General features: G+C 32.8%; 1 protein-coding gene across 4 annotated transcripts; it reads left to right on the top strand.

Moving 5' to 3' along the window:
• The first annotated feature begins 1726 nt into the window (after positions 1 to 1726).
• On the top strand, positions 1727 to 24490 carry LOC142348720 (protein limb expression 1 homolog). 4 transcript variants are annotated; one of them, XM_075400183.1, is made up of 7 exons: positions 1727 to 1852; positions 12812 to 14018; positions 19333 to 19475; positions 19674 to 19873; positions 22613 to 22754; positions 23287 to 23446; positions 24184 to 24490. In XM_075400183.1, the coding sequence occupies exons 2-7, from the start codon at positions 13831 to 13833 to the stop codon at positions 24425 to 24427; spliced, it is 1077 nt and encodes a 358-aa protein (XP_075256298.1). In that variant the 5' UTR covers positions 1727 to 1852; positions 12812 to 13830; the 3' UTR covers positions 24428 to 24490. The 4 variants fall into 4 exon arrangements, with proteins under 4 accessions (XP_075256298.1, XP_075256297.1, XP_075256296.1 ...); XM_075400182.1 differs by lacking the exon at positions 1727 to 1852 and adding an exon at positions 1959 to 2106; XM_075400181.1 differs by lacking the exon at positions 1727 to 1852 and adding an exon at positions 2370 to 2708.
• Positions 24491 to 24660: the final 170 nt, after the last annotated feature.

Genomic DNA, 24660 nt, shown 5'->3' with positions numbered 1-24660 from the left:
CCTGGTGAAAATCATGGAAAGCTTCCATTCTCAGGGGTTTCAGATCTTTCTTTCAGCGCTATTCGTGGATGTCTTTCATTTCGCTTTCTTCCAACTCGGGCTGTCATCAGCCAATTTGGAATCTTTATTTGACACCTAAAATTGCAAAAATACTTCTCCATTGTTAGGATTCATCTAAGGTTCGTGTCAATATTTTTCATCACTTTCAGTGTTAAGGTCACAGTTTGTATATAAAAAAACCAGTTGCGAACCGAAAAATTTTCATTTTGTTGTTTGTTTACTTCACACGTCTACTGAATGCCGATTTTTTGATCGATTGTCTACATTACGCTGTAGCAGCCAATCTTTCAACTTTGGGAAACTTCATGTGATTTTGCATAAACTACCTTAAGATATTGTTAAGTTATTGTCCAATGCCTTTTGTAAATGACAAGTAACATAATCTGATCGTTCAGAACTTTAGTGACACAATTGAAGAGGAGTCATACGAAAAAGTTGCTTACAAAAATAGTCAGCATAGCAGTTGATTATTAATATCACTATATTGTGAGACTCAAAAAAGTTTTGAGATAAAGCTAATGTCAACCATTTGCAAGAAAATTCGGGAAATACGTTTTTCTAAATATCTAGTTAAAAAGCAGCCGTCAAAGACTGAATAATTGAGGATCAGATTAATTAATGTTTTATTTTGGAAAAAGAAATTTGACAAAAAATTTGAAAAAAGTTGAGGCATTGCTATTTGTTTCCTTTATTCAAAGATGTTCCGCAATTTTCCTGATGAAACGATTGATTGGAATTGAGCCTGACAGTAACAAATTTGCTATATTCTTGCACAATAAGAATTCATATTTTATTATTTTTGAGGACTGAAAAATTATCTAGCAATTTCTTATATATTTGTAAGATAAAAATCTTGTGAGAGAATGACATAATCTGCAAGATTTCAAAATATAGCCTCTGGTTTGCTCATGGTATGCGTTCGTTGAAGAAAGATTCTAATTTCTTTTTCCAAATTCAGATCATTTTTTGTTTTTGATCGAAAATTTTTTAATAGTTAGTTCATGATTTCATTTTATCCGAATGACAAGAAAACTTTGTTATGCGTAATAATACCCTGGATCAAATGCAGAATGTAATTTTTCATAAGATTCTCTTTAATTTCCTTCAAACAAGTCATTGTTGCAAACGGATGCTTAATGAATTCCCCTGCCTGAATAAAATATACATTGCCTGAAAATAGTGACATTATCTCAGCTTCGCTTTGTCCCAAATTTACATAAGCCCTCTATATACACACTAAAAAGTACCCTGAATTTTTTCAAGCTGTACATTCAAAGCTCGCCCGTACCGTCCTACCATGTTATCAAATCAAATATACCCTGGGCTAATTTTCCTAATTTTCACTATCTAACTTGCACGTTTATTATTAACAAAGCAAACAAAAACTAAGAATTCCTTTTTACCATTTCTGGAAAAATTCAATTTCATTATAACCACAGCCAGGGGTGCCAAATTAGACCGGGCTTAAAAACAAAAAGGCGACAGTTAACACACAAACGAGAGACGTTAATCTATTTTGTGTAAAATTAAATTCACGCTTGCTTGGTAAACCCTCTTGGGCAAATTCACGTCTAGAAAAATTTCAGAATTTACCCCCTTAAGGCATTGTTATTTCAAACGGGCATTTATGCGTGTACATTTCTATGTGGGCCCTATTTTTGCACAAATTCGGGTTTATCAGGTCGGGTAATTTTAGACATAATAATCGCTGATTAGTAAAATACGCTTATCAATTGATTTTACTCGTGGTTAGTTTGTGAAAGGTATTGTTATTATAATTTGATAAAGAGAGGTTTGTAAATTTGTTTTACTAATTGAAGTGCGTTTAGGCTCCGTTTAATATCAATATAACTGAGTAGTACTAACTATTACTAATGGCCATTATCAAATGTATGTATACACCTTTCCGCCTTCAAGGGTTAAATCTCATTAATATCTCAGCGGGCTCAAGTGCATACCTTTTCATTTCTTATGTCCACTTCAAAAGCCATACAAAGGCCATAGAATAGCCATAACTGTGCCACATAATAGCTCAACAAAAACAGCGTGAGTACTTTTACAAATTGATTTTAAAGCTATAAGCAAAATATACCACAACCTTTTTGTTCTTACTTAATTACAAAGAATTAAAAACTAGTTTTTCAGCCTTTAAAACTTTCATTGAAAAATTCTTTAACTTTTAATTCGCTAAAGCTTGAATTATTCATCGCTTTTTTCTTTGATAGAAGAAAGCTTAGTATATAGTTTGTGATGTATGTTTGCACACATGCATATATAGTTTAGTAATCTTTATTCTTTCTTTCATGAGCGAAAACTAAACTAAACCAGCTTCATATAGTTCTGAAAGTCTATCCGACGCTTTTTAAATTTTTATCAGAATGAAAAGCCGAATTAAACAAAGCTACTACTATAACTGAGTAGCTATATAAAATGAGAATTGAATTGTGCGTCGTCAATTTATCGCCTATTTTTGTCTCTATTTACTAAACTGACGCAGGAAGAAAGGAGTGAATAAATTAGCATTTAAAATTTATGAATTTTCCGTCTGTGATCTTCAAAGATTTCACTCCCTTCCTAAATTTATTATTTGTGAAATTTATCTCTGCTCAAAATTGTTTGGAATTTCATAACTCTCCGTGGAAAATGTGGTAAGTTTCATTTTTGTAAAGTTTCAGTTCATCTTTTTCGGGATAGTAACGCCGTTAATTGCTTCGATTAGCCAAACAGTTATTAAGGATAAACAGCTTGCTCTTTGTCAAATTAAGGAAATTTTGGAAAAAAATATTTTGTGAACATTTTTTAAAAAACTGTCGATACTACTATTGAAGGCCGGACGTTATAAATTCAATTTGGAAAAATTTATGCATGGCACAAAGCCAAATACCTTTTTCGCCTGAATACTCTTTTGACATTTTGTTTAAAAGCAGCGCTACGCTTCTTGCCTCATTAGGAAAAACAAAAAAAAAACTTTTTTTAGTTGTATAGTAGTTTTCATTTAAAAACGTTGAAAATCAGCAATTTTTAAAGGTTTATTTTCAAGAGGTATCAATTTTACTGGATATGGAGTGCTTGGGGTTTTAATGTTTGGGGTTTTGAAAAAATTCAAAGGCTTATGTGTATATCCTGTTGTCAAAACATCATTTTCTTCAGGCAAAAAAATGTTCTTCAAAACTTTGCAGATTTATTTGTTAAGAATTACGCTAAACACAAAATAATGAAAGAATTGAAATTGCAGCAATTAGTTTTTCGGGTAATTTTAATTTCTCCAATCTATTGCAATTGGCGTATTTCGACGCGCCAAATAACGACTTGAACCTGGGAAAATTGCCTGAACTATAAAACCAAAGCTAACGAAAGGGCAGTTCTCGCTCGAAAAGAAAACAAACACAAAACCCAGTTTTGTTTTCTTCCTTTTAGAGGAAAAATTTTCCCGGAAAAAAGTGTATGTTTCTGGTCTTATCTTGATTCAGATCAAATTAAAGACGTCCAATCATCAAAAAGTTGCAACTTTAGCTTATTTATTTGTTCTAATTATTGAAATTGTTATCAGTGAAGTCTGTTCTACATTGAATGAGAATTGAGAAACTGATTATACACAGAACGAAAATTAATCTCTCAAAAAAATTTGGAAGCGTTGAACACATTGAATGACGATTTGCAAAGTATGATAATAATTCAGCTGCGCAATAAAACCTTATCGGCGTTTATAGCATTCTCCTATTCTCTTTACAGCTCTTATCGTTTTTAGTATTGCAGTTGAGAATTGCTGCAATTCAAATTTTGGAGACCCTGTTTCATAGTTGGAGGCGCATTGTATGGCTAAAATCAAAGAACGATGTGCCCATCTTTTAAAAAGGACGGTCTTAGTTTTTTTAAAAAAGGAAAATCAATCACGAATTCTATTTTTTGGATGAATGAAAAGAAGTCAACGGTGACTTGTAAGAGAGCTTAAGTTAACAGAGCCGATTGAAAGCAAGCGGAAAATTTATTGATCTTATTAGTCGATAAATGCAGACAAATTTTGCAGCCAATTAAATTGCCTTCTGAAATGAGACTACCAAATTCTCAACCAATCATAACCGAATATTTGAAAAATGAAATTTTGAAGTTTTCTGATAAAATAAACTAAGCGAATAGATAAATGATTATCTTGAAATTATCGCAAGCCATGGCCATGCCTCAGCGGCTTATGGGACTTGGCATGAAACTATCAAAACGGAACATGGGACCAATTAATCCAATTAAGTACTTTTCTTGGTAATCAACAAACAGTTTCGGGTAATTAATGGCAGTTTTTTTTCTTCCGGCTCTTTTTAAATTTATTTTGTTTTCGACTCCCTTTGTACTCCGCTCTATAAAACGTCGGCTCTTTTGCACGTAACCGAATTGAACGTGGTGTCGAGATGTAAAAATTTGGATATTTGTTTGCTGCAGTTTGTTTATACATACATACGTGCGTGCGTGTGTGCGTGAGCGTAGATCAGGTTCTGCGGGAACAACAAATCTTGAATAGAAGAACGAACGTGGAAAAAATGTGAATTAGTTTTTTGATCTAAATGTTACGGTTTACATCTATATAAATATCTTTTCATAACAGGAGATACACAACGATTTAGCAAATATTCGCACCTAGTTATTTCACAATTTGCTCTACTTTCATCATAATATGCAATTCTTTACAAGTTCTGCTTTTAAAATCGGCGCAAGTCTGTCATAAAATACGTGACGCATTTTCATTCAAAACTGAAACCTGAAAAAACAGAAATCTGGCCTGTTAATTGTATGGTATTTGTTAAGAATTTGAGAACTCTCTTTAACTAAACGTTTGTTTAGAGCTCAATGCTTTTTAAACTATTAACTTAGCCTCAAACCTCGGCCACAATGTATTAATTAGGTTAAAGTATAGACTTAAAACAAAAAAAAGTTAGACCGAAATTTCGTTGAGTAACTTTTCACAAATAGCTGTTCGTTTATTAACGTTAAACAATTGAAGCTTTTACCAATATTGCTTAACTTTTTATGGCGCCATATTGCATTTTGGCTTAAAGCGAGACAGTTAAACCGTGAAATCTTTTGGTGACCTAAATACCGAAAAGTTGCCGTTATTAGAAGTAGGAAATTCAAAGATTTTTAAAACGTGTCGTGTTTTGAAGGTAAGCTGCGAATATTTTTATTACCACCGCTTAAATCGATTTTCCAGAGTGATCAAATGGTAATCAGAAACTTTATTGCGGCTATTCAAGAACCCCCCTTTCAAATATTTTTCATTGAGGGGAAAAAAAGGAATTATCAATCACTTTGTTGATCTAAGAAATTTAAAATAAACAGCCAGCCAATATTTCAAATAATTTTCTCTTCGAAACCTGTCGTGTCCTACAAAAGCTAATTGGTAAGATTTTAAAAGTTTTCGCTTCTAAAAATACTCACAATTTTTTTCACCAGTATAACTTTTGTAAAAACGCCTCGAATTGTTGACAACCTAAAAAGGCTGGTTATCGCTTGCCACATGTCTTTTTTCTTTCCGTCAGAGAAGCTCTGTTTTTGTCAAGACCTTCCAGCAAACTGCCAAACGGTTTCATGAATCATAAAACAAACCCGTACATTAAATAATTAATAGAACTCAATTGAAACCAATTTGTGCTGCCTAAATTGTAGTCAATGTAATTGATTAAGAAATAAAACTTGATATTTGACAAAATTTGACAAAATTAAAAATATACTGACCATAGTGTATTATAATTTTGTTTTTAATAAAATTTTTCAAACAATATTTTGTTGCAAACAAGGATCAAAGTATAATCTATAAATGTTTTCTAAGTGTGGCTTTTGCACAGAGCTGAGACTTGAAAATGAAAAAAGGGCCTCTTATCTTAATGGCTTAAAAAGCGGATCAGAAAATTTTGTTACAAAATAAAATTATTCCATAAAATACATAACACTCTGCTACTAGCTCAAAGTTCATAATCCTAAAATTTCCAGGGCATCTTAACGTTTCATAGACGCACAGTCTGTTACCATTGCAAGCTGTTCTTATCAAAAAAATTTTTGACTGATTAAAGTTTGGAAAATATGAAGTTGCCAACCTTTTGTTTTCAATCCAGAAGTTAAAACAATAGGAATTCTCTAATTTTAGTATAGAAGTTTCAGTCAAAAAAATTTGTTGATACGGGATATAGATTACTGCTATGTATACTTAGCAAATTCCACATAGCGTAACATTACATAGGGTAGGAGAGAAACATTGAGTTATTGGATTTTAATTACCAAGAGATCAGATTTACTTTACAAAAAATAAGCAATTTTCAATTTTGCAAGTGAATTCCGATTTTAGAGACTTTTCACCTGTTATTTATTCTTCTTAATCTGGCATGAAAATAGCTGTTTGCGCTTAGTTTTATCTTGCATCAAATTTGTACGAGTTCAAAGCACATTTTCATGTTTTTATGGTACTGGATTTTGAAATTGATAAATTATGATGGGTGTTTAACTTGACTAGCAATTTTTAAGGGCATTGTAGAAACAATAAAAACAAACCGGACCGCTTTTCTATGTTTTAATCTGGCATGAAAATAGCTGTTTGCGCTTAGTTTTATCTTGCATCAAATTTGTACGAGTTCAAAGCACATTTTCATGTTTTTATGGTACTGGATTTTGAAATTGATAAATTATGATGGGTGTTTAACTTGACTAGCAATTTTTAAGGGCATTGTAGAAACAATAAAAACAAACCGGACCGCTTTTCTATGTTTTAATCTGGCATGAAAATAGCTGCTTGCGCTTAGTTTTATCTTGCATCAAATTTGTACGAGTTCAAAGCACATTTTCATGTTTTTATGGTACTGGATTTTGAAATTGATAAATTATGATGGGTGTTTAACTTGACTAGCAATTTTTAAGGGCATTGTAGAAACAATAAAAACAAACCGGACCGCTTTTCTATGTTTTAGAGCCGAATTATTGGTTAACAATGCAGACTGTTCGTTTCAAAGAATTTTTGAACGATCAAAATGAAAAAGAATTGAAGAAAAAAAATAAACCTTACAACGATACGAGTTCCGAGGTGAATTATCTTGCTAAATTTTACGGCTAAAGAGTATTAACGCTATGCAATTTGATTAGCTGCTGTAAGTGCTTCGAAATTTCTACATAACAAAAAATTGCCAGTTTTAGACTTTTACACTTATGTTTCACATTTACGTAATAAAAATGCAAACGAACACCAACTTTGAGAAAAATTGTGGTACTGAATGTATTTTTGAGGTGTTTATTAAGTTTTCTTAAAAATCCATTATGAGAATGATTAATTTGTTAAATACGTAAATATTTTAAAATTTTTATTGCAACCTTCATCAGCCAAAAATACTCTTTCAAAAATCTTTCAGGCCTTTAAAACAAAACACTGCAAACATTTTCTGTTTTGGCTTCTGTTCAACTAAGAAAAAAAAACCATTGTGATATAAAAGTGTCAAATTAATTATCGAAAATTTCTGAGACTGCAGATAAACAGCGAAATGTACAAACCCTGTATTTGCTCGTACCATTATGCTTGGCCAATTTAAGATGAATTGTTTTAAAATTTTAATTGCAAACCTCAAAGGAGAAACAAATTGTGTCTGCAAAACCAACACTGATTTTTTTTAAAAAAATAATTTGATTTTCTAAAGCACAACGCAGCAAAAGTTATTTTTCCGGCATCTCCTTTTGACCTAGTATAATTTGTAAAAATGTAGATCAAAAACATCAGATTGTGAAAGAAGAAAAGCGATTAAAACATCAGAAAAATGTGCCCTTTTGTCAACTCTACCTATTTTATTATTAATCTGACAGCTTTCAGTTGAGGGAATCCTCAACACGATTAAGCTTTTTCTATACAAATCCAAGCCACAAAACAAGTAGTAAAATTCAAATTACCCCTGCAACATTATATTCCTTTTTTCAAAGTGAAATTTTGAATGATACTTTTTAAGGTTATTGCACAAACAAGGGAAAATGAAACAAAAAAACTTTTTATGTTGTTCCTATGTTTTTGATCTCAGTTCAAAAAAAGCAAACAAGTAATCTATATAAAAGATTAGGAAATCGCCAAATCCAGTTAGCAGATGAAGTTTGCTCGTCTATCTGCAGTCTTTCCACACTCTTAACTTCTGATTTTAAGTCTGACAAAAACACAAAAACATTGACTTAACTAATCTATGGGCTTGCAAGTAAAATCAGGTTAGAAAAACTGAAAAACACAAAACGGAAAATATTTTAAATGAAAATTCTAAGAGAAAGTGAAAATCGTGTCTTATGATCTGACACTTTCTTCTTTTCTGTTCTTAAGTTTTCCAAATTTGCAGAATAAAAATATTGAAGTTTTGTTTACGCTTTTGTCTTTATAAAAAGTCAGAAATTGCATTACACATTACGAGCATCCACGGGTATTCAACTAAAACAACTTTCAAAGAATATAACTGGCGTTTTCGGGCGCAGACTTTCGATACATGCGGAAAGGGCTTAATTTTTGTGAAAGTTGTTACCAAAAGCAATGAATAACCTTAAAATGAAACATAGGGTCAATTAAATGTGAAAAACTCATTTTCGGTTGTGAAGACACTTCTCAAATTTTTAATTTTTTAAATCCTTTTGGCGCTCAATTTTACATTTTAAGGTTTTAAGATTTCTTAAATGAGGGATTATACTCCAATTAATCTGCTGCAAAAATCTTTGCAGAACGCGCTTCCGTCAAAAAAATTTTGTAGTGCAAAGCGAATCTCACTTTACAACTTCCAATTTAAAAGTGAAAAACACTGTCAGGAATTTTCTTATAGGGAAGCGTTTTTTCGTCCACAAAGTTTGAAAATATTTTTCACACGCAAAATGTATTAACATAGGATAAGTGAAATCTAGTAAAGAAAACGAGCAAATTAGTTCGACAATTTGGTACCGATTAATTTCTTGTAATGCATCGTAGAACAGCAAGACCTCTTAAATATAATCTACTTTAGCGTGATATATTACAAAAATGAAAAATCATATCCCGAAAGCGTTTAAAATCATATTCCGATGTATAACAAACCATATCCCGACTTTCACGTGCATCAGTGTTAATCACATCAGTGTAAAAACAAAACAAAATTCACCAGAAAGTAGTTAGGGTAAAAAATTTACCAGAAAGTAGAGAAGGGTAAAAAAAGATTAAAATACGCGAGAAAAGTACGCGAGTTGAAATACGCGAGTTAAAAGAACGCGAGTAAATTAAAAGATTAAAATACGCGAGTTTTAAATTACTTAATTTAAAACTTTTCTTCAATTGTTCATGCTTACTTGCTGACTTATTTGAGGGGCTTCAATAAATTGCGAATTGGTTCCTAAAGTTACCAAACAAGTTCACAGTAGGCACCTTTAAATGACGTCACGTTTTTTTAAATCTACGCCACTGAGTTTGATTTGAAATCGTATTAATTTTGAGATAAAAAATTGACGTGGCAAACAAGCACCTGGTTATAACAGGCATTGCAGAATCTAATTTGTTGGCTTCTTTGGGTTGTCAATCAGTGTCGTTTTTTATTTAAAATTAGGAAACTTTCGATAGATGAAAAAGCATTGAATCATTTGTTATAAGAAAACTAAAGATGAATGGTTTTATTAAATCGTTGTGAATAACTTATAAAAATTTAAACAACTCTTAAAAATGTTTTGCACAGATCTGATAAAATTGAGCGCAACTTGAAGTAAATTAGCTCCAAAATTTATCGTTGAAATATGGGAAAATTTTCACAGTGAAAATTTTTAAATCTCATTAGTTTGAAAAATTTTTTAAAACTTTTGACAGGTTTTGACAAAGTGATCAAAGACCTCTATTTTTATCAATACGAATGAATGAAAAAAAAACTAAGTCTTCCCATTTAGTTGAAAGTATAGCAGAGTGAGTCGAGCCACGTAATTCAAAAACTGTATTTCAGCAATTATCGCAAAAACTGAAATCAAGATTGCTGTGCTAACAAATTGCAACTTTTGTTTGGCAACTTTTCAACGAAAAGCAAACAAATTTGACAAAAAATATTGTAAATCGGCCAACTCTCACAAAATTTCAAACCTCGGAAAAATTATCTGAAAATGCGAAATTTTATAAACTAAATAGTCTCTTAATGGGCCTTCTAATGACGACGCTCTTAATTTGCTAAGTGAATTGTATCGATAGGCCAAAATTGACGTAATGAAAAAAACGTTGAGTTTACAGTTCTTCCTCATGAATGGGGTTGCAACAACAAACTTTGCAGCTTCATATCGTTCTAAAACCACATTGTCTGTTATCATCGCAAACTATTCTTCTCAAAGGTTTTGTTGAGTGATTAAAATGTGCAAAACACCAAGATGAAATGCCAGCCATTTCTTTTGTTAGTGAGCTTAAATCAATAAGACTTCTGACAGGATCTATTTTGATTATATTTTTGGTTGAAGAATTAAGTTTAAAGAACTTTGGTAATACGTAATATGACTTGCTGCTATATAAATTTCCAGAATTTAAATTTAGTCAATCATTTTTTTAAAAATAATGTTGGCTAAAAAAATGAATTTGTTCGCTGTCTAGATGTTCCGATAAATCTGTCATCTTTTCCATCAGATTTCTGATAATTTTTAATCAAAAAAGGTTATTCAATAAATTTTTCCAAAATCATGCTCTGGTTTTTCACACTTCTTTGAACTTCGCTTCTGGATTTCTGGCTACGATTTATTTTAAATTTGTTTTTAGGCGTAAATCTTCAAACAGCCTATGTACATATTGTAGGGGCGATAAATGGTGATAAATGTTTAATCTGATTCTAAAAAGGAGCCCAAATTGAAGGCGAAAGGAGGCGAACAGACGGACTTTGTATACAGAAATGGGTCTATGAATGTTTTGGCGTGTTTTGTACAGTGTAAATCTCTCCAAATCTGTTTATATTTGCGTTTAATCTGCCACTTAAACTTATTAAAGACACAACACCAAAATTCCCATTTCGAAATATACTTCCACACACCACGTGAACACACTCACGCACACACACACACACATATTTGGGCAAACTGCCCTTCATATGTTAGTCTAGATTGTAAAGATATAGGTATAACTAGTTTGTTAACTAGAATATTATAGAGATTCTAGAGAGGCAACTAGTTTGTTAACTAGAATTTGAAAGTAGAAAGATTTATGCGCTTTTAAGTGTTTCACTGTTTAGCTATATATAACTTTAAAGACGGTTTCAGAATTAAAGAGATAGGCCTTATAGATTTTCTATCGATTTAAATACCCTTCATTTTATATACAGACTTCGATTTTGTATTTGATAATGCTTTGACACACAATTTGACAAAACCTAAACAATTCCTTTGAAACTCAGGATTAAACTTCATATCCGAGCCTTTAAGACTATCTTTTAGCCAAACTGATTTATAATTCAACTGTAATTATTTTTCGAGTTCTTCCAAGCTAACTCAATTTTATTTTTTTTCTGTACATAAATTTGGAAAAATTAACGTTCATAATAATTAACCGAAAAAATTATGCTTTGAGTGACTTCGATATATTGATGGTGTCTGTAGTAGTTATCAGAGGTATAACCTGTCTAGTTATAAGTAATACTGAGGCTAACTAACTAGGTAACTACCCTATCTATATCTCCATTTGTGCTTCCCTCTAATTCTGGCTGTTATCCGGTCGCTCTTCCGTAAACAAATTGGTAATCCCCCCAAAATCAGATTAACAAACAACCCGTCGTACTTCGCATGTCGCTCTGAGCGCCTCTTTTTGACCGAATTTCATTTCGGCCGATATTAACTTTGCAAACTATTTAATTTGTTCTCTAAATTCTATTTAAAAAATCTTTTCATGTAACTTTTGAGAAGTTGTTAGTCGAACGTGAAAATTGTAGTTTCTGTATAGTTTAGACTGACAAGTTTTAATGCCCAAACAAAGGGTTCGCGCGCGTCGGTTCGATTCTTACCTGGGACCTGCTAAATTTTTCGGCACTAATTAGGCTTTTTGATACAAACACAATTGTTACAAACTTGAGCTCTATTTATGCATGAGTCTTCACTTTTCATAAGTTTGTTATTGCAGAAATTGCGGGTTCATATTTTTTGGCCGTGAGGTAAATCGGCTAAGTTGGGTTATCACACGGATTAAACTTGCTCGAACGATAGTTTAATTCAACACAAATATCTCAAATCTCTTATTACCACACAAGGGTTTTACCACTTATACCATTAATATACCTATTACTAACCACATTACTAACTAGGATATAAATTCTGTGAGCAGAGACTGAACATGCTGGGTTTTACAATTCTCCAAAACTATTTCACCCCTTGCAGGAAGTTAAACTAAACGCTTAACTTAAATTACAAATTTAAGATTCGCAGGGCTTAACTCGAGCTGTTTAGCGCGCATTTACACAGTGGGAAATTTGTGTCGCTTAGTTCAAAAAGATATGATATTATAATTTCATTTACGCGATCCTAAAATCCCTTTAAACTTGGCTAGTTAAGAATCGAAAGACGCTAATCTGAAAATTGTTCCCTAGTCTGCAGAATTGCAGAACCCCCCTCCCTTCGCCCCCACACAGCCCCGCAAATTTTGGGGCTACGTTTACGCCGTTGTATATTTCGATTAGAATCCTGTTTGTGAAATGCGAGCAACTTTCCGCGAATACGCTTTTGTAAAATTAGATAGATAAGTTTTATGGAAATTTGAATCAACATTTCAAACACGTGTTTTCTGTTGTTTCAGGAGCTAAAAATCTTTCTCACAATGGTAAGGGTCCCCCAATTACACAGCGCTTATAATTAACTGGAGTTAACCTAGCCAGCTGATATAAATGTTGATTGTTTGTTAACACCTGTGTCAAAATGTGTTAACCTGGTTAAATCAGTTTCAAAACAAACAGAGTTTGACAATATTAACTTGTTATAACTAGACCTACTTACGGCCCCAAACATATTCTCGACAGACTATTCTTACACTTCAGCTCTTCTCACAACTTGCTTACCAATTGCAAAAACTGAACCCAAAGAAAAGTTACCCACAAATTGCAAAGTTTTTCTTCGGTTTTCTGATTTAATCGGAATTTTCACAAAATTATCTCTTTGAATGTTTCTTTCCCAAACTTACTTAAACTTGAATAGTTGATTCACGAGTTTTAAAACCAAGTAATTTTTCAATTAAAGTTCCGTTATAAAAGTTTGATATTTTCTCGCTAAATTTCAGTCCTTTAAAATTCAAAGAATTATTAAAATTTTCATAATTTTACAACATTTTGCACTAATTTTTATTCCAATATTCGATTGATATTGATTTTTCGTGTTTATGATCGCAAAAGTTTTATTTATTAACAGTGAAAACCATGGTGAAAAAAATTGGGCCATTATTTATTACCATAAATAACCCAGATGTTAATTACAACTAGCTTCGGAACCGCATCTGTTTATTGTAGCAAATTTACGTACAAAGATTATCAAAAGTTTTCAAGCGGTTATTGCTCTTATTTATGCATATTTGCCCACTGAAAAGAACTCGCTACATTAAATTATTGAGTGATACAAATTTTTAATTCCGAAGATTTAATTTACTGTTATGAAGTACAAATAAAGCGGACTAATTTTATTTTCAAAATCGCTTTGTTTTCGTTCTTTCAACCATTAATTGTCAGAAATTTAGAAGTTATCAAAGCATTTTATTTGCTTCAAATTTCGTAATTTTAATATTTTTACCAATAATTTCTACCGATAAACCCAAAATCCGACTTGAAAATGTCGCACACGAGTTCCCGTAGCAGCGCAAGCTCATTGGATAACGACAGACAGGAGTTAATGACACCACAGGGGGCTGTCGGGCCAGGAGGAGGAGGAGGAAGAAAACATCGGAACAACAACAACAATAATAACAACAGCAGTTACCACAATCACAGCCATAACAACACAAACAGCAGAAGTAGCAGGTATACATCTATACAGAAAAAAAACCCTCGGTTTCAGAAACAAAACCACAGAGAATAACCCACCCAGTTTTAGACCCATACAGATTATCACTATCTAAAGCAGGGTAGTAACATTGTAGATCTCTGGCGTAAAAGTAGTTATTTTTGTCCTTTTGCAAGATTCGTTCGCATAAGTGACTATCGTGCAAAAATTTGAGAAAATTGTTGTCATGCCAATTTTTGAAACTATATTACTTAGTAAATAGCTTTTTCATACGAGTGTGTATAATTGCACGTGTCGCTGTTTTCCGCGATGAATATCAACATTTTAATTGCTAAGAAATGAAAAAAGACATGAAAATGCCGAACAAATAATTACGCAAAGAAATGCCGACAAAATTTAATTGCAGGTTTAAAAGTCTTGTTGCTGATTAGCACTCACGTATCATAGTAACATAGTAAATCAGCGCTGAATCATAGAATTTTAATTCTGTGTTCCAATTATGATCATACTCTGATCATGACACTTTTTACCATGAAAATTGAAATTTCTGGGGAAAAATTCAATCTATGATTTCAATCCTGATCTGTCATGTCCTATTATCAATAATTTCACTTCTATGATCAGTGTAGTTTATCATCATGTTGTTACCTTTCACTCAACCTGAACAGACATAATCCTAAATTCTTTATATAGCAGTTTTGAGTGTAATAAGTAAATGATTATTATACAGTTTAATTAAACAGTTTATAATTCAAAATTTATAAAATTATAAAATTTATAAATCGAAATTTCATACTTTTATTCGAAATTTTCGATTTCTCTACGACTTTCTTATGACCAAAACAAACTTAAGATGTATGTTCAGCTTTAATTCATAAACAAACATAAACAAACAAGAGTTGAGTTTATTATGCTAAAACACACTTATCAAAAAAACTTCAATTTCAAAGTTTCTTTACTGATTTAGCGAATAACTACTGAGATGTAATGAATCAGTGCTGATATACAACTGTGTTTTTTTGGCAAAATTCCGACAAGTTTAACAAAATCACCATCGAAGTATTTGACTATCATTTAAGAAACATTCTTGTGATTGTCACCGAATTGAAATATTTGAAATAGAATTGTCTCAAATTCGATAATGCATTTTTTGACGTCTTATATCTATTTATCCCTTTCCCCTATTAGGATTTTTTTAGCGCCGTTATATCAGAATGGGGCCTTATATTTGTGTTAGAGGGAAAATGGGCATGATAAACAACAGCTTTTGGCGGTTTATTACAACTAATCTAGCTTATTTTCCAGTCTGTTGATTTCATCGTCTGTTGATTTTATCCAAATTTCCTGCGGTTTTGCTTAATCAAAGCATGTTATTGTTGTTAATATTTATCAAGATTACAATCCTTGAACCTTATTTTCATTCCGTTTTGTCTGACAAAAACATATGTGCAGTTTAATTGGTCTTAAGAGCTCAATTTTGGGCTTTTTTGACAAAAGCGGCTTTTGCTCTAATAGTATTTTTCTGACAGAAGTTTGTATAGTTGTTTGATCAGACCAAACATCGAGACGCGCCTCAATTCCCTAGGACTAGAAATTGTTATCGTTTTTTCTGGTGTATTTGTTTCTGATAAGACTTTTGTTTTAAACTTCTGTCTTCTCAAAGCTAATAGACCAAAAACAGCTCTAATAGGTACAAAAAAATCTGCCCAATTGACAATTATATACTAATTGCCCTAAGGGTTCCAGGTGGACAAAAGTTAAGACCGTAAAAACGAAGCACACAAAACTTTAACCCGTCATATGCCAGACAATTTATCAAAATGTGAGAAAGTAAAATCTTTTTAACCTAGATGTATGTCATCAGATATTCATTTCATATAGTTTTCCTCTTGCTTCACGAAAAGTTCGAGGAAGCGCTTAACTTCAAGATCCCTTTGCTGTCTCCGGGTCTGCGTAATCGGAAGTAAAACAATGACAAGTACTGAAAATTTTTTAAAGAATTGAATCAATTTGACAACTTACGTGTTAAAATTTCAGTATTATCAGCTATTTTTCACATTTGAAAACAGCGAATTAGGTATGTCTTAATCGTTTCAGTATAAAGAACGTCTTTTGTTCCATAGAAACATCAACCCCTCAATTGAAAATTTGATCTGAAAAACCAAAAGCTCAAGTGAAAATTGAGTGCTTTATGGGTGACATTCAACAGGGTATTCAACAATTGAACCAAATCACAACCATGTCATGTCCATAACACCATTATGAAGATTACAATCCTTCAACCCGATTTCCATTCCGTTTTGTCTGACGAAACTATATGCGCAGTTTAATTGGTCTTAAGAGCTCTTATTTTGGCTTTCCACAAAAGCAGCTTTTGCCCTAATATCTCTGTTCCGACAAAATTTTGTATAATTGTCTGATCAGAAAAAACATAGAGACGTTCCTGAGTTCAATAAAATTAGAAATTGAAATTGTTATCTCTTTTTCTGACATGTTTTTTTTTTGCTGATAAGACAGACAGACAAACTTTTGTCTTCTCAGAGCTAACATACCGGTAAAAAAACAGTTCTGCGCAATTGAAATATTCACTAATTGCCCTAAGGGTTGCAGGCGGACAACAACTAGGACCGTAACATTGATGCACATAATATTCTAATCCGTCATATGCCAGACAATTGATCAAAATATGAGGAAGTGAAAATTTTTAAATCTAGATGTATTCCATCAGATATTCATTTCATATATTTTTTTCTGCTCCACGAATAGATTGGCGAGGAGCTTAAATTTAAGATTCCTTTGCTGTCTCTTTGACTTCCATATACCAAAATAACTTTTAATAAAATTAAGTTTAACCATAAAATAAAAAAATTAAGCTTAAGTTTGGCCAGTTATGCCTAGAACAGGATTCAAGTAAAACTGCAAGAACTTTGAAACTGAACCGTGGAATAACTAAAAATTCCGGATTCTCAGAAGTGGCAAACGTTCTCCTTTAAAGATATCATTCCAAACCACTAAACGATTGCGCATTTGTTTTTCTTTCTGGCAATGTCATTTTACAGTATACTTTTCATGTATCGGAATTTCTCCTCATATAACTGAGTTTTGTAAACATAATAAGTTTGAACGGATTGCGTGAACGAAGATGGGAAAAACTTTGTGCACATGCTAATGTTTTGTATTCATGAAACGAACCGTATAAAATTTTATTTTTAAAATTATAACTGATGCGCGCTTTTATGCAAAATGATTACTTTTAGTATTTCTTTGATTCATAACTAAAATTGGATTTTTTTTTTCTTTTTTGTCCATTTTTTGGATTTGCCAACTCTTAATATAAAATGTTGTTTTGATGTGTTAAGAGCGTTCATATTTCACTCCCTGTTTTTATTGTGATTATCATCTGTCTAAGTCGCCCATATGCAAAGGTTGAAATACATGATTACAGAATTTGATGTTGTTTTTCATACCAAAACCGGTTTTTTGTTCAAATTGGATCTAATCAAGTCCGTTATCAGGCAGAGATCAGATCAACCAGCATTTAACTGAGGAAAAAGATAAAAAAGTTTTTCAACTGTGCTGTTCTATAGCTCAGCTGTGGTTATTCTAATGTTATAACTCCGTTGTTTCTGAGCAGTTCTCTAAAATTTGGAGACAAAATTGGTAGTAACCAGATTTGTTATGATGAAAATGTTTTAGGCAGTTTTCGCCGAGGAGTACATGAAGACTGGATTTGAATTTTATTCGTGAATTCTGTGGCACTAGATTTTGGTTATTTTGGTCTTTTTTCATTTTTCTTAAAAATCTCATTTGAAAAAGTAATCTGATCATATTAGACATATAAGACAATATTCTAAAAGTAATTCTGAAAATTTTTTGAAGTGAAGTGTCTCAGTTGACTTCCAAATTACGTTAACAACTTGCCAATCTATTGTCGAAATGATATTGACTTCGCCGTTTCCTGCTAAAGAAAGACTGATTGTCAAATTTGATGAACCACTGGTGTTAGAAAAGTGACAGGGAGCAAAATAAAGTAAATTGTGCCTCACATAGCTTGGGAAGCTGTAATTGATCAACGTATACTTAACTGGAGAAATGAAGACTTGCGGAACAAGAAAAACAAAAGAATGGGTTATAAAAGATGCCCAAGTTTGTGAGGTTCGGGACCAATACACTAGGCTTACAAGTAAGGAGTTCAAATTAAATGAAATTAGATCCAATTCAGAAAAGCTTGGTTTCCGCAGTAATTGCACCTGCTTACAGGCCCTAACAATTTCCAGGATAAGAGTTTGTTGAAAAAGGTGATAAGATTTTAAAAGACAATGTGTTTAAGGAAAACCAGTTTTCTTGGCGTTACTTTGCTGATGTGATTTAAATTTGAAGGGTTGGAAACTGGAAGTTTTGTTAGCAGATCAGAACCTTGACTTTGGCCCAAATGGAAGGTCTGGCCAGTTGAGGCATTAACGACTGCAAAAAATTAGTTTTTTTTTCAAGAGAATTTTAAAAGACCTCGAGGACTGCACTGCTTCATATTTGCAAATTCGTCCTATGAATAATAACCAGAAAGCGTTTACGTTGATTGTTTGACTTACGCCCCAAAATCAGTCAGTAAGATTTTGCAAGTATTTTCTTTAAAAAAGTGTTTTTTAATTTTTTTCTTAAAATTTTATATACATTTCTGATTCAATCGATTCCTACAGATTGTACTGTGGCGATACAATAACTAAACTCTGCATAATAGCTATAAGTTTGTTCAAATTGAACCAGGCTAAGAAGCGAGCACCTCTAAGATCGTGTACTGACGATCAGTAGTTACCGTTTTTGCGAAGAAATGATCCTCGTATACTTTTTGTCTCATGAGAGTTTTTACCCCTCCTCGGCCTTATGATTTGGGCATAGTTTTGGGCAACCTCATCTTTTTTGTGACAGTCTTGGCAAAATGTTAGAAGGTTGAGAGAGAACAACCTAATGTAAATTGCGCACAAAGTAAAATTGGCAAGAAACTCTACTTGTTCAACGTATACTTGGTAAGAGAAATTAAGCCTCAAGGAACGAGAAAGAACGTAAGAATGGGTTATAAGAGATGCCCAAGTTCGTGAGCTTAATACGAGTTGGTGTAATGGTTAGCACACTAGGAGTGCAAGTAAGAGATGCTGGTTAGAATCCAGTACTGGTAAATTTTCACAGTAGTTGCACAAAAACCATCATTGAAAAACACTTCACAACAGTCTTAATTCATTTTGAACATTTGGAACTTTTGGTCTTTTACGATTTTCAACGCCGGCAGCGATTTCCCTGTTTTCCTGTTTTGTAACTTTCCGGTTTTTTCTTCAGAAACGGAAGAGGGGAGAACGGGAATGGCGGGAACGGTGGAAACACTTCCGCTTCCTCCACCTCATCCACTCCAACGCGAGCCGCCGGGAACCTTCAACAGGCGGTGGAAGTTGTGATGAACAGTTTCTACAAACACACAGGAGGTCTGTAAAATCATTTTTTTGATATAACATTTTTCTAGTTAAAATTAAAATCTAATTATGTTTCCCAACATAAATACATGTTTATCTTAATGCAAGCGCTAACATAAACTAGAAACTTACATATGATCAAATTTGATCTTTCTAGTTTCGGTAAGAGCTTTCAAAAGAGTTCTTGCCAAAAAAAATTGAAACTTTTAGGTCTGAATTCGGTGGATGCGATTGAGGCCCTGCAAGAGTTCTGGCAGATGAAGGAGTCCAGACTAGTCCAGCAGAACCCACAAATGGCCACGCCTTATCCCAACGGACCAGTACCCCACTACACCCTCGAGGACTCAGATTCACCCCCCTTCGTCGCATATGTTGTACTACCCGGTGGAGCTTGCTTTGCGTCTTTTGAGGTAACTGTTTTCAAAAATATCAAAATGAAACTAAATCAAATCTTGTGAATTATTAATTAAGTTTACATGATGTTTTCGAGGTGGGTAAAATTGCTTGTTTTTTGCATCGAAAGGTATTGAATATATTCAAAGTACTCAATAAGAGTGAAATAGGTAATGTGCTTCCACGCTACTTTATACAATTAAAACATTAAAAATTAAAAACCTTAGATCGGTTTTGGAATCTTTGGAGTCTAGACACGCTGTTGATCACGCAAATTCTCGCCGCAGATTTCTCTGGGAATTCTTTAATGACCATATCTTTCTTTTTTCGAGACTTTACGAAGCCTATTTGTTGACGTGATTGTTTGATCTGAGGTTTAACCGAGAAATTTTAAGCAAATTATGCGCTAACCTTCGTCAGAAGTTTTAGGCGCTCAAATTGCAAAACATTTTCAGAAAAGCTGTTAACAATGGAAACAGAAAACAGTTTTGGTAAATATTTGGGAAATTTATGTTTGTTTGCCGAAAGACTACAGAGAAATGGTCATTATTACAAGGAGCATTTTTTCCTTGCGCTTTTTAAAGATTTTTCCAAAACGAAACGAAAATCATTGAGTTATTGGCTTGAAAACTCATTGCATGCTGATTTTTTTCCTTCTGGTAAATTTAATATGTCTTCTCAAGAAAACATTTTATACAAAGTGACGGCGTTTTGAAATTGGCGAGGTTTACTTTTCTTAAAAAATAAATTATGACAATTTTTTGGAAACGAAATAGATATGAAACTTTAATGCAACAAGAGTATAGTAACACGCGTCAAGTACCAACTGGTTAACAGAAATCAAAAAGTTTAACATCTAATTTGTTGGTAAAACTTGAATTTAAAAATTAAAACCTTATCGTAATTATAAAAAAGTGCTGCGAATGATTGTTACTTGGCAGTTTCTTTGGGTTCAATTCTTTCTTTTTTAAAATTGGTGGACTCTTAAATTACTGTTGAGTTTTTTCGTTTATGCAAAAAACTACTAATAAAGAGAAAAAATCGGGAAGGTAAACAGAGAACTCAAATAGAGATTAGTGAGTGCATTTTAATTTCACAAAAAAAATTGTTTATTATTAAAAAAAATTTAATATCGAGATATTTTACGACGTGCCCGGACTTGACTCTCAGAGATTTTCAGCGCTGCACCAGCACATCTCAGGAGTAAAAATTCAATTTCAGTTCGGTAATATTGCATCTCCAGAATATCTCTAGTTTCTTTGTGTGCAGTTTTTCTTCTTTAGGATTATATAGAGGTCATAGAGTTCGCCCCGGCTGAACTTATCTTTTATAGTCTGAAAAATACTCATAACCCAAATTGAAGTCTAAGCGGAACAACGTCATACTTTCGTAGCCTATAACTGGTAATTACTATAGTTGCATACACACAGTTTATACTTAAGCTAGTTTGTAGGCACTTAACACAAAGCCCCTTTAGCTTAGTCGTTACGACCTGCAATTCAAATTAAATGCTACAAGTACCCACGCGGAAGTTTGATTCGCATATAAAGCAAATCTTGTTGACGGGAGTTAAGCTGAACATATTATTTTTTTTGTTTAAAATTTACTCAAAAATCAGACTGTCCATTGTAAATTGTGACATGAACAGAGTGCTGGCCAGCCTAAAAAACAGAATGTCCCTAGACTGATTCAGCGCTGATTTGCTCTGTCACCAACCTCTTGCGGAGAAATAACAACCAAAATTCGAGTCATTATAGTACGTAACTACTTTAATGTCTCGAACGTCAAACTAGGGCAAACGTTGAGAGAAATTAGCTAAAAATTGAAAAATTGCGATGACGAAATGTATCTGAAACTCAGTGCAAATTTGATTTAAAATATTACGAAAATGGCATTGCTGTTATTCTGGACAACTGCAATAGATAGTAATGATTGTAGACTCACACAGTCCCCTAATTGTGTTTTAAAAAGAGCAAGATTTTTTGTATCTTTTTTCTACTAGTTTGAACAAAATTTTAAAAAACTCACTTTTTCTGATAAAAAAGATTTTGAGAATTTTTTTGTGAAAAACTAAATTGTGATAAACTCTTTTTTCCGAATAACCAGTTTAAATTAGTTAATCCAAACAATTCAACAAGACTTTTATTTATTTTTTTGTAAAATATTTAAAATATTATTTTTTTTGGAAAATAGGCTCACATAATTTAAATTAAACGAAAGTTTAATGAAAAGTATGAATAAAGTGAACAAAAAAATCAAGCAAGGATTCGCAAAATTTTGAACTTCAATAACTTCATTAACAATCAGACCGCTAATAAAACACGATAAAATCAAAGGTAGTATTTTACTTAATAAAAGTAGATTTTTGGCAAAAATATTTAAATTATTTCAAAATGACCCAAAAAGTGAACAATATTTGTTTGAAATGTTCAGATGTTAAGCAAACTTTAAATCATGATAAAATCACAAAAAAAGACAATTTTAAAAACCCCGCAATTAAAATAATGTTTGCTCGATGGTGTCCCAATGACAACACTCTTGGCTTGCTACTTCAAATATAACGGCCAGCCAAAACTGACTGAACAAAAAATTACAGTTAAGCATGTAGTCCCCTCCCCCCCCCCCCCACACACACACACACACTAAGTTGGGTGGGAACGAAGCTTTAAAAAATAGTCAGTAGGGCAACTTCGGATAATATCAATAAAGTTGATCCGATTAAAAAAAATTATTTAGAAATTATTCTTGTTTTTCAGCATTCGGCGACTATGGACGATGCGAAGAAGAGTGCAGCAAAGATAGCCTTGATGAACTCGGTTTTCAACGAGCACCCATACAGGAAGATCACGCCTCAATTCATCCAATCAGCTGTCGAGGATGCATTGAAAGTACACAACGGTATGTTGCACATATCTTAAAGGATGACGTCATAAATATGAAAAACTCCCGTTTTTTTCAAGGGCATTATGTCTATTAGCGCTTATTTTGAAGCACTCTTTGTATGTAGTCACTTATCTTACGAGAAACAACTTCTAAATATTTTTATCTGTTGATTTTAAGGAAACAAGCTTTCAATAATCTTCTTCTTCACGCGATTTTCAACAATTGTGAAAATTCGATCTCAGTTTTCTATGTCTCAAAATCCAAAAAAAACTTATTGCTGCTTGATTTTACGTATAGCTGGACGCACTCTAATATGGCTTGCATTTTCATTTTTCATAATATCAATTTTTCTCGAAATTCATGCTTTACTTATTTTTAGATCCCTTATTTGATATTTCGTGAAACTTCAGTTTCTCGAAATCTGACGCATCTCATCTTGCGTATCTCACGTTTTAAAAAGAGAATCAACTTCTTGCTTGTCATGTCAAAGTGTATCAAGTTTAATTCCAATGGGTTATTATGAAAATCTATTTTTCGGTGTTTTCAGGTCCCCTGTTTGACGCACACAACCCTAACAGTTCGATAGGAGTATTTGAGTCGATGTTGCATACACACCAGGGCAGAACAATGCTGGAATTCCAAGAGACCATGACTATCTTCCAGCTGTTACACTGGAACGACTCACTTAAGGCTATGCGAGCCAGACAGTTAGTATAAGTATAAATGGACTACAATTCCAGGGTCTACAACGCCCTTTTAAGAATCTTGTATTAAATTCTTGAATTATTCTTGCAAACTTTCCATCTCAAAATTTTGGCAGAGTTACTTCAGTAGGCAAGTGATGAGATTTTCTTGAACTTTTTATAATATAATCTCCAATTTCTGGGGATAAACCAAAAGTTAACTTCACATTTTCGCCAATTTATTGTCCAGTTTTTATAGCTAAAACTATAAATATTTTATAGCAACTAAATTAAATTATAACGAAGTGGTTTTATATATACATTTGAAGAGAAAGATTAAATCTTCAAAAAGAAAAATTCAGAGAGAGAACAAGTTCACGTCTTTTAGGATATTTGATCAAGCCGCCAAATGCCTCTTTTCAAAAATTTAGGGCAAATTAATGTATTCATTGGTGTGTGCATCTTGCTGTCAGATAGCTAGGAGTTGTAAAACAATATCTTAAAAGATGCTCAAACAATTTTTGTTAAGAAAAAACGAAAATACGAAAAAAACGTGCAGTTCTTGTAGAAAAACTTGCCAGGACACAAAAATGTTGGGCGTTTTTCAAGATATTATCAGTACATATCAATATTTGTCATGAAAATTTACTTTAGTCCATCGTTCCAAGTTTAGTCAACAAACGTTGCATCCTTTGTGATGTCTTGGCGAGATGTACCAAGAAATTTGGTTTCCTTGTAGACAATTAGAAAGTTGTTTTCAGATGCTCCCGTCAAGAAGTCCTCACCCATTTTTCCAACACAGTAATCGATGAAAAGATGCGACGTCACATGGCTCTTGATTGGATCTCACGTGAACAAGACTCACCTGGTGTGATCAAACGTGAACTAAGAAGCTGCTACAACGAAATCTACAGAGAGAGACGAGAGGGCAAAGAACTGCGATTCCTATTCGAAAAAAGAAACATTTTGCAAATTGCAACCGAGCAATTAGAAGCAAAGCATTAATCATAATTTATTAGGAATTGTTTCTTTTTCCCTCGATCAATTCTAACCACGAATAATTGACATTTCTAGACCTCAAAAATAGCTTTATCAGCTATTATGACTATAGGATTGATCTGTTGTTAAGTGAAAGTGCAATCAATAGTCACATTTGTTCGGTTCACAAACACAAACAATGTTCACGCTGGGAAAAGGAAGCAAGTCCGTTAATAATAACTGAAATAAGCCTAATTGAG

This window comes from Convolutriloba macropyga, chromosome 10 (assembly GCF_964194025.1).
Source record: "Convolutriloba macropyga chromosome 10, txConMacr16.3, whole genome shotgun sequence".
NCBI lineage: Eukaryota > Metazoa > Xenacoelomorpha > Acoela > Convolutidae > Convolutriloba > Convolutriloba macropyga.
The sequence above is the reverse complement of the archived record's forward strand: the minus strand, read 5'-3'. Positions and strand labels throughout refer to the sequence as shown.

Bases quoted from the DNA above. Each gene is read 5' to 3' on its own strand.
- LOC142348720 (XM_075400183.1), top strand. From the start codon at position 13,831: ATGTCGCACACGAGTTCCCGTAGCAGCGCAAGCTCATTGGATAACGAC. The intron at 22,755-23,286 runs GTATGTTGCACA...CGGTGTTTTCAG, and splicing joins TGCATTGAAAGTACACAACG to GTCCCCTGTTTGACGCACAC. The intron at 23,447-24,183 runs GTTAGTATAAGT...AGTTGTTTTCAG, and splicing joins AAGGCTATGCGAGCCAGACA to ATGCTCCCGTCAAGAAGTCC.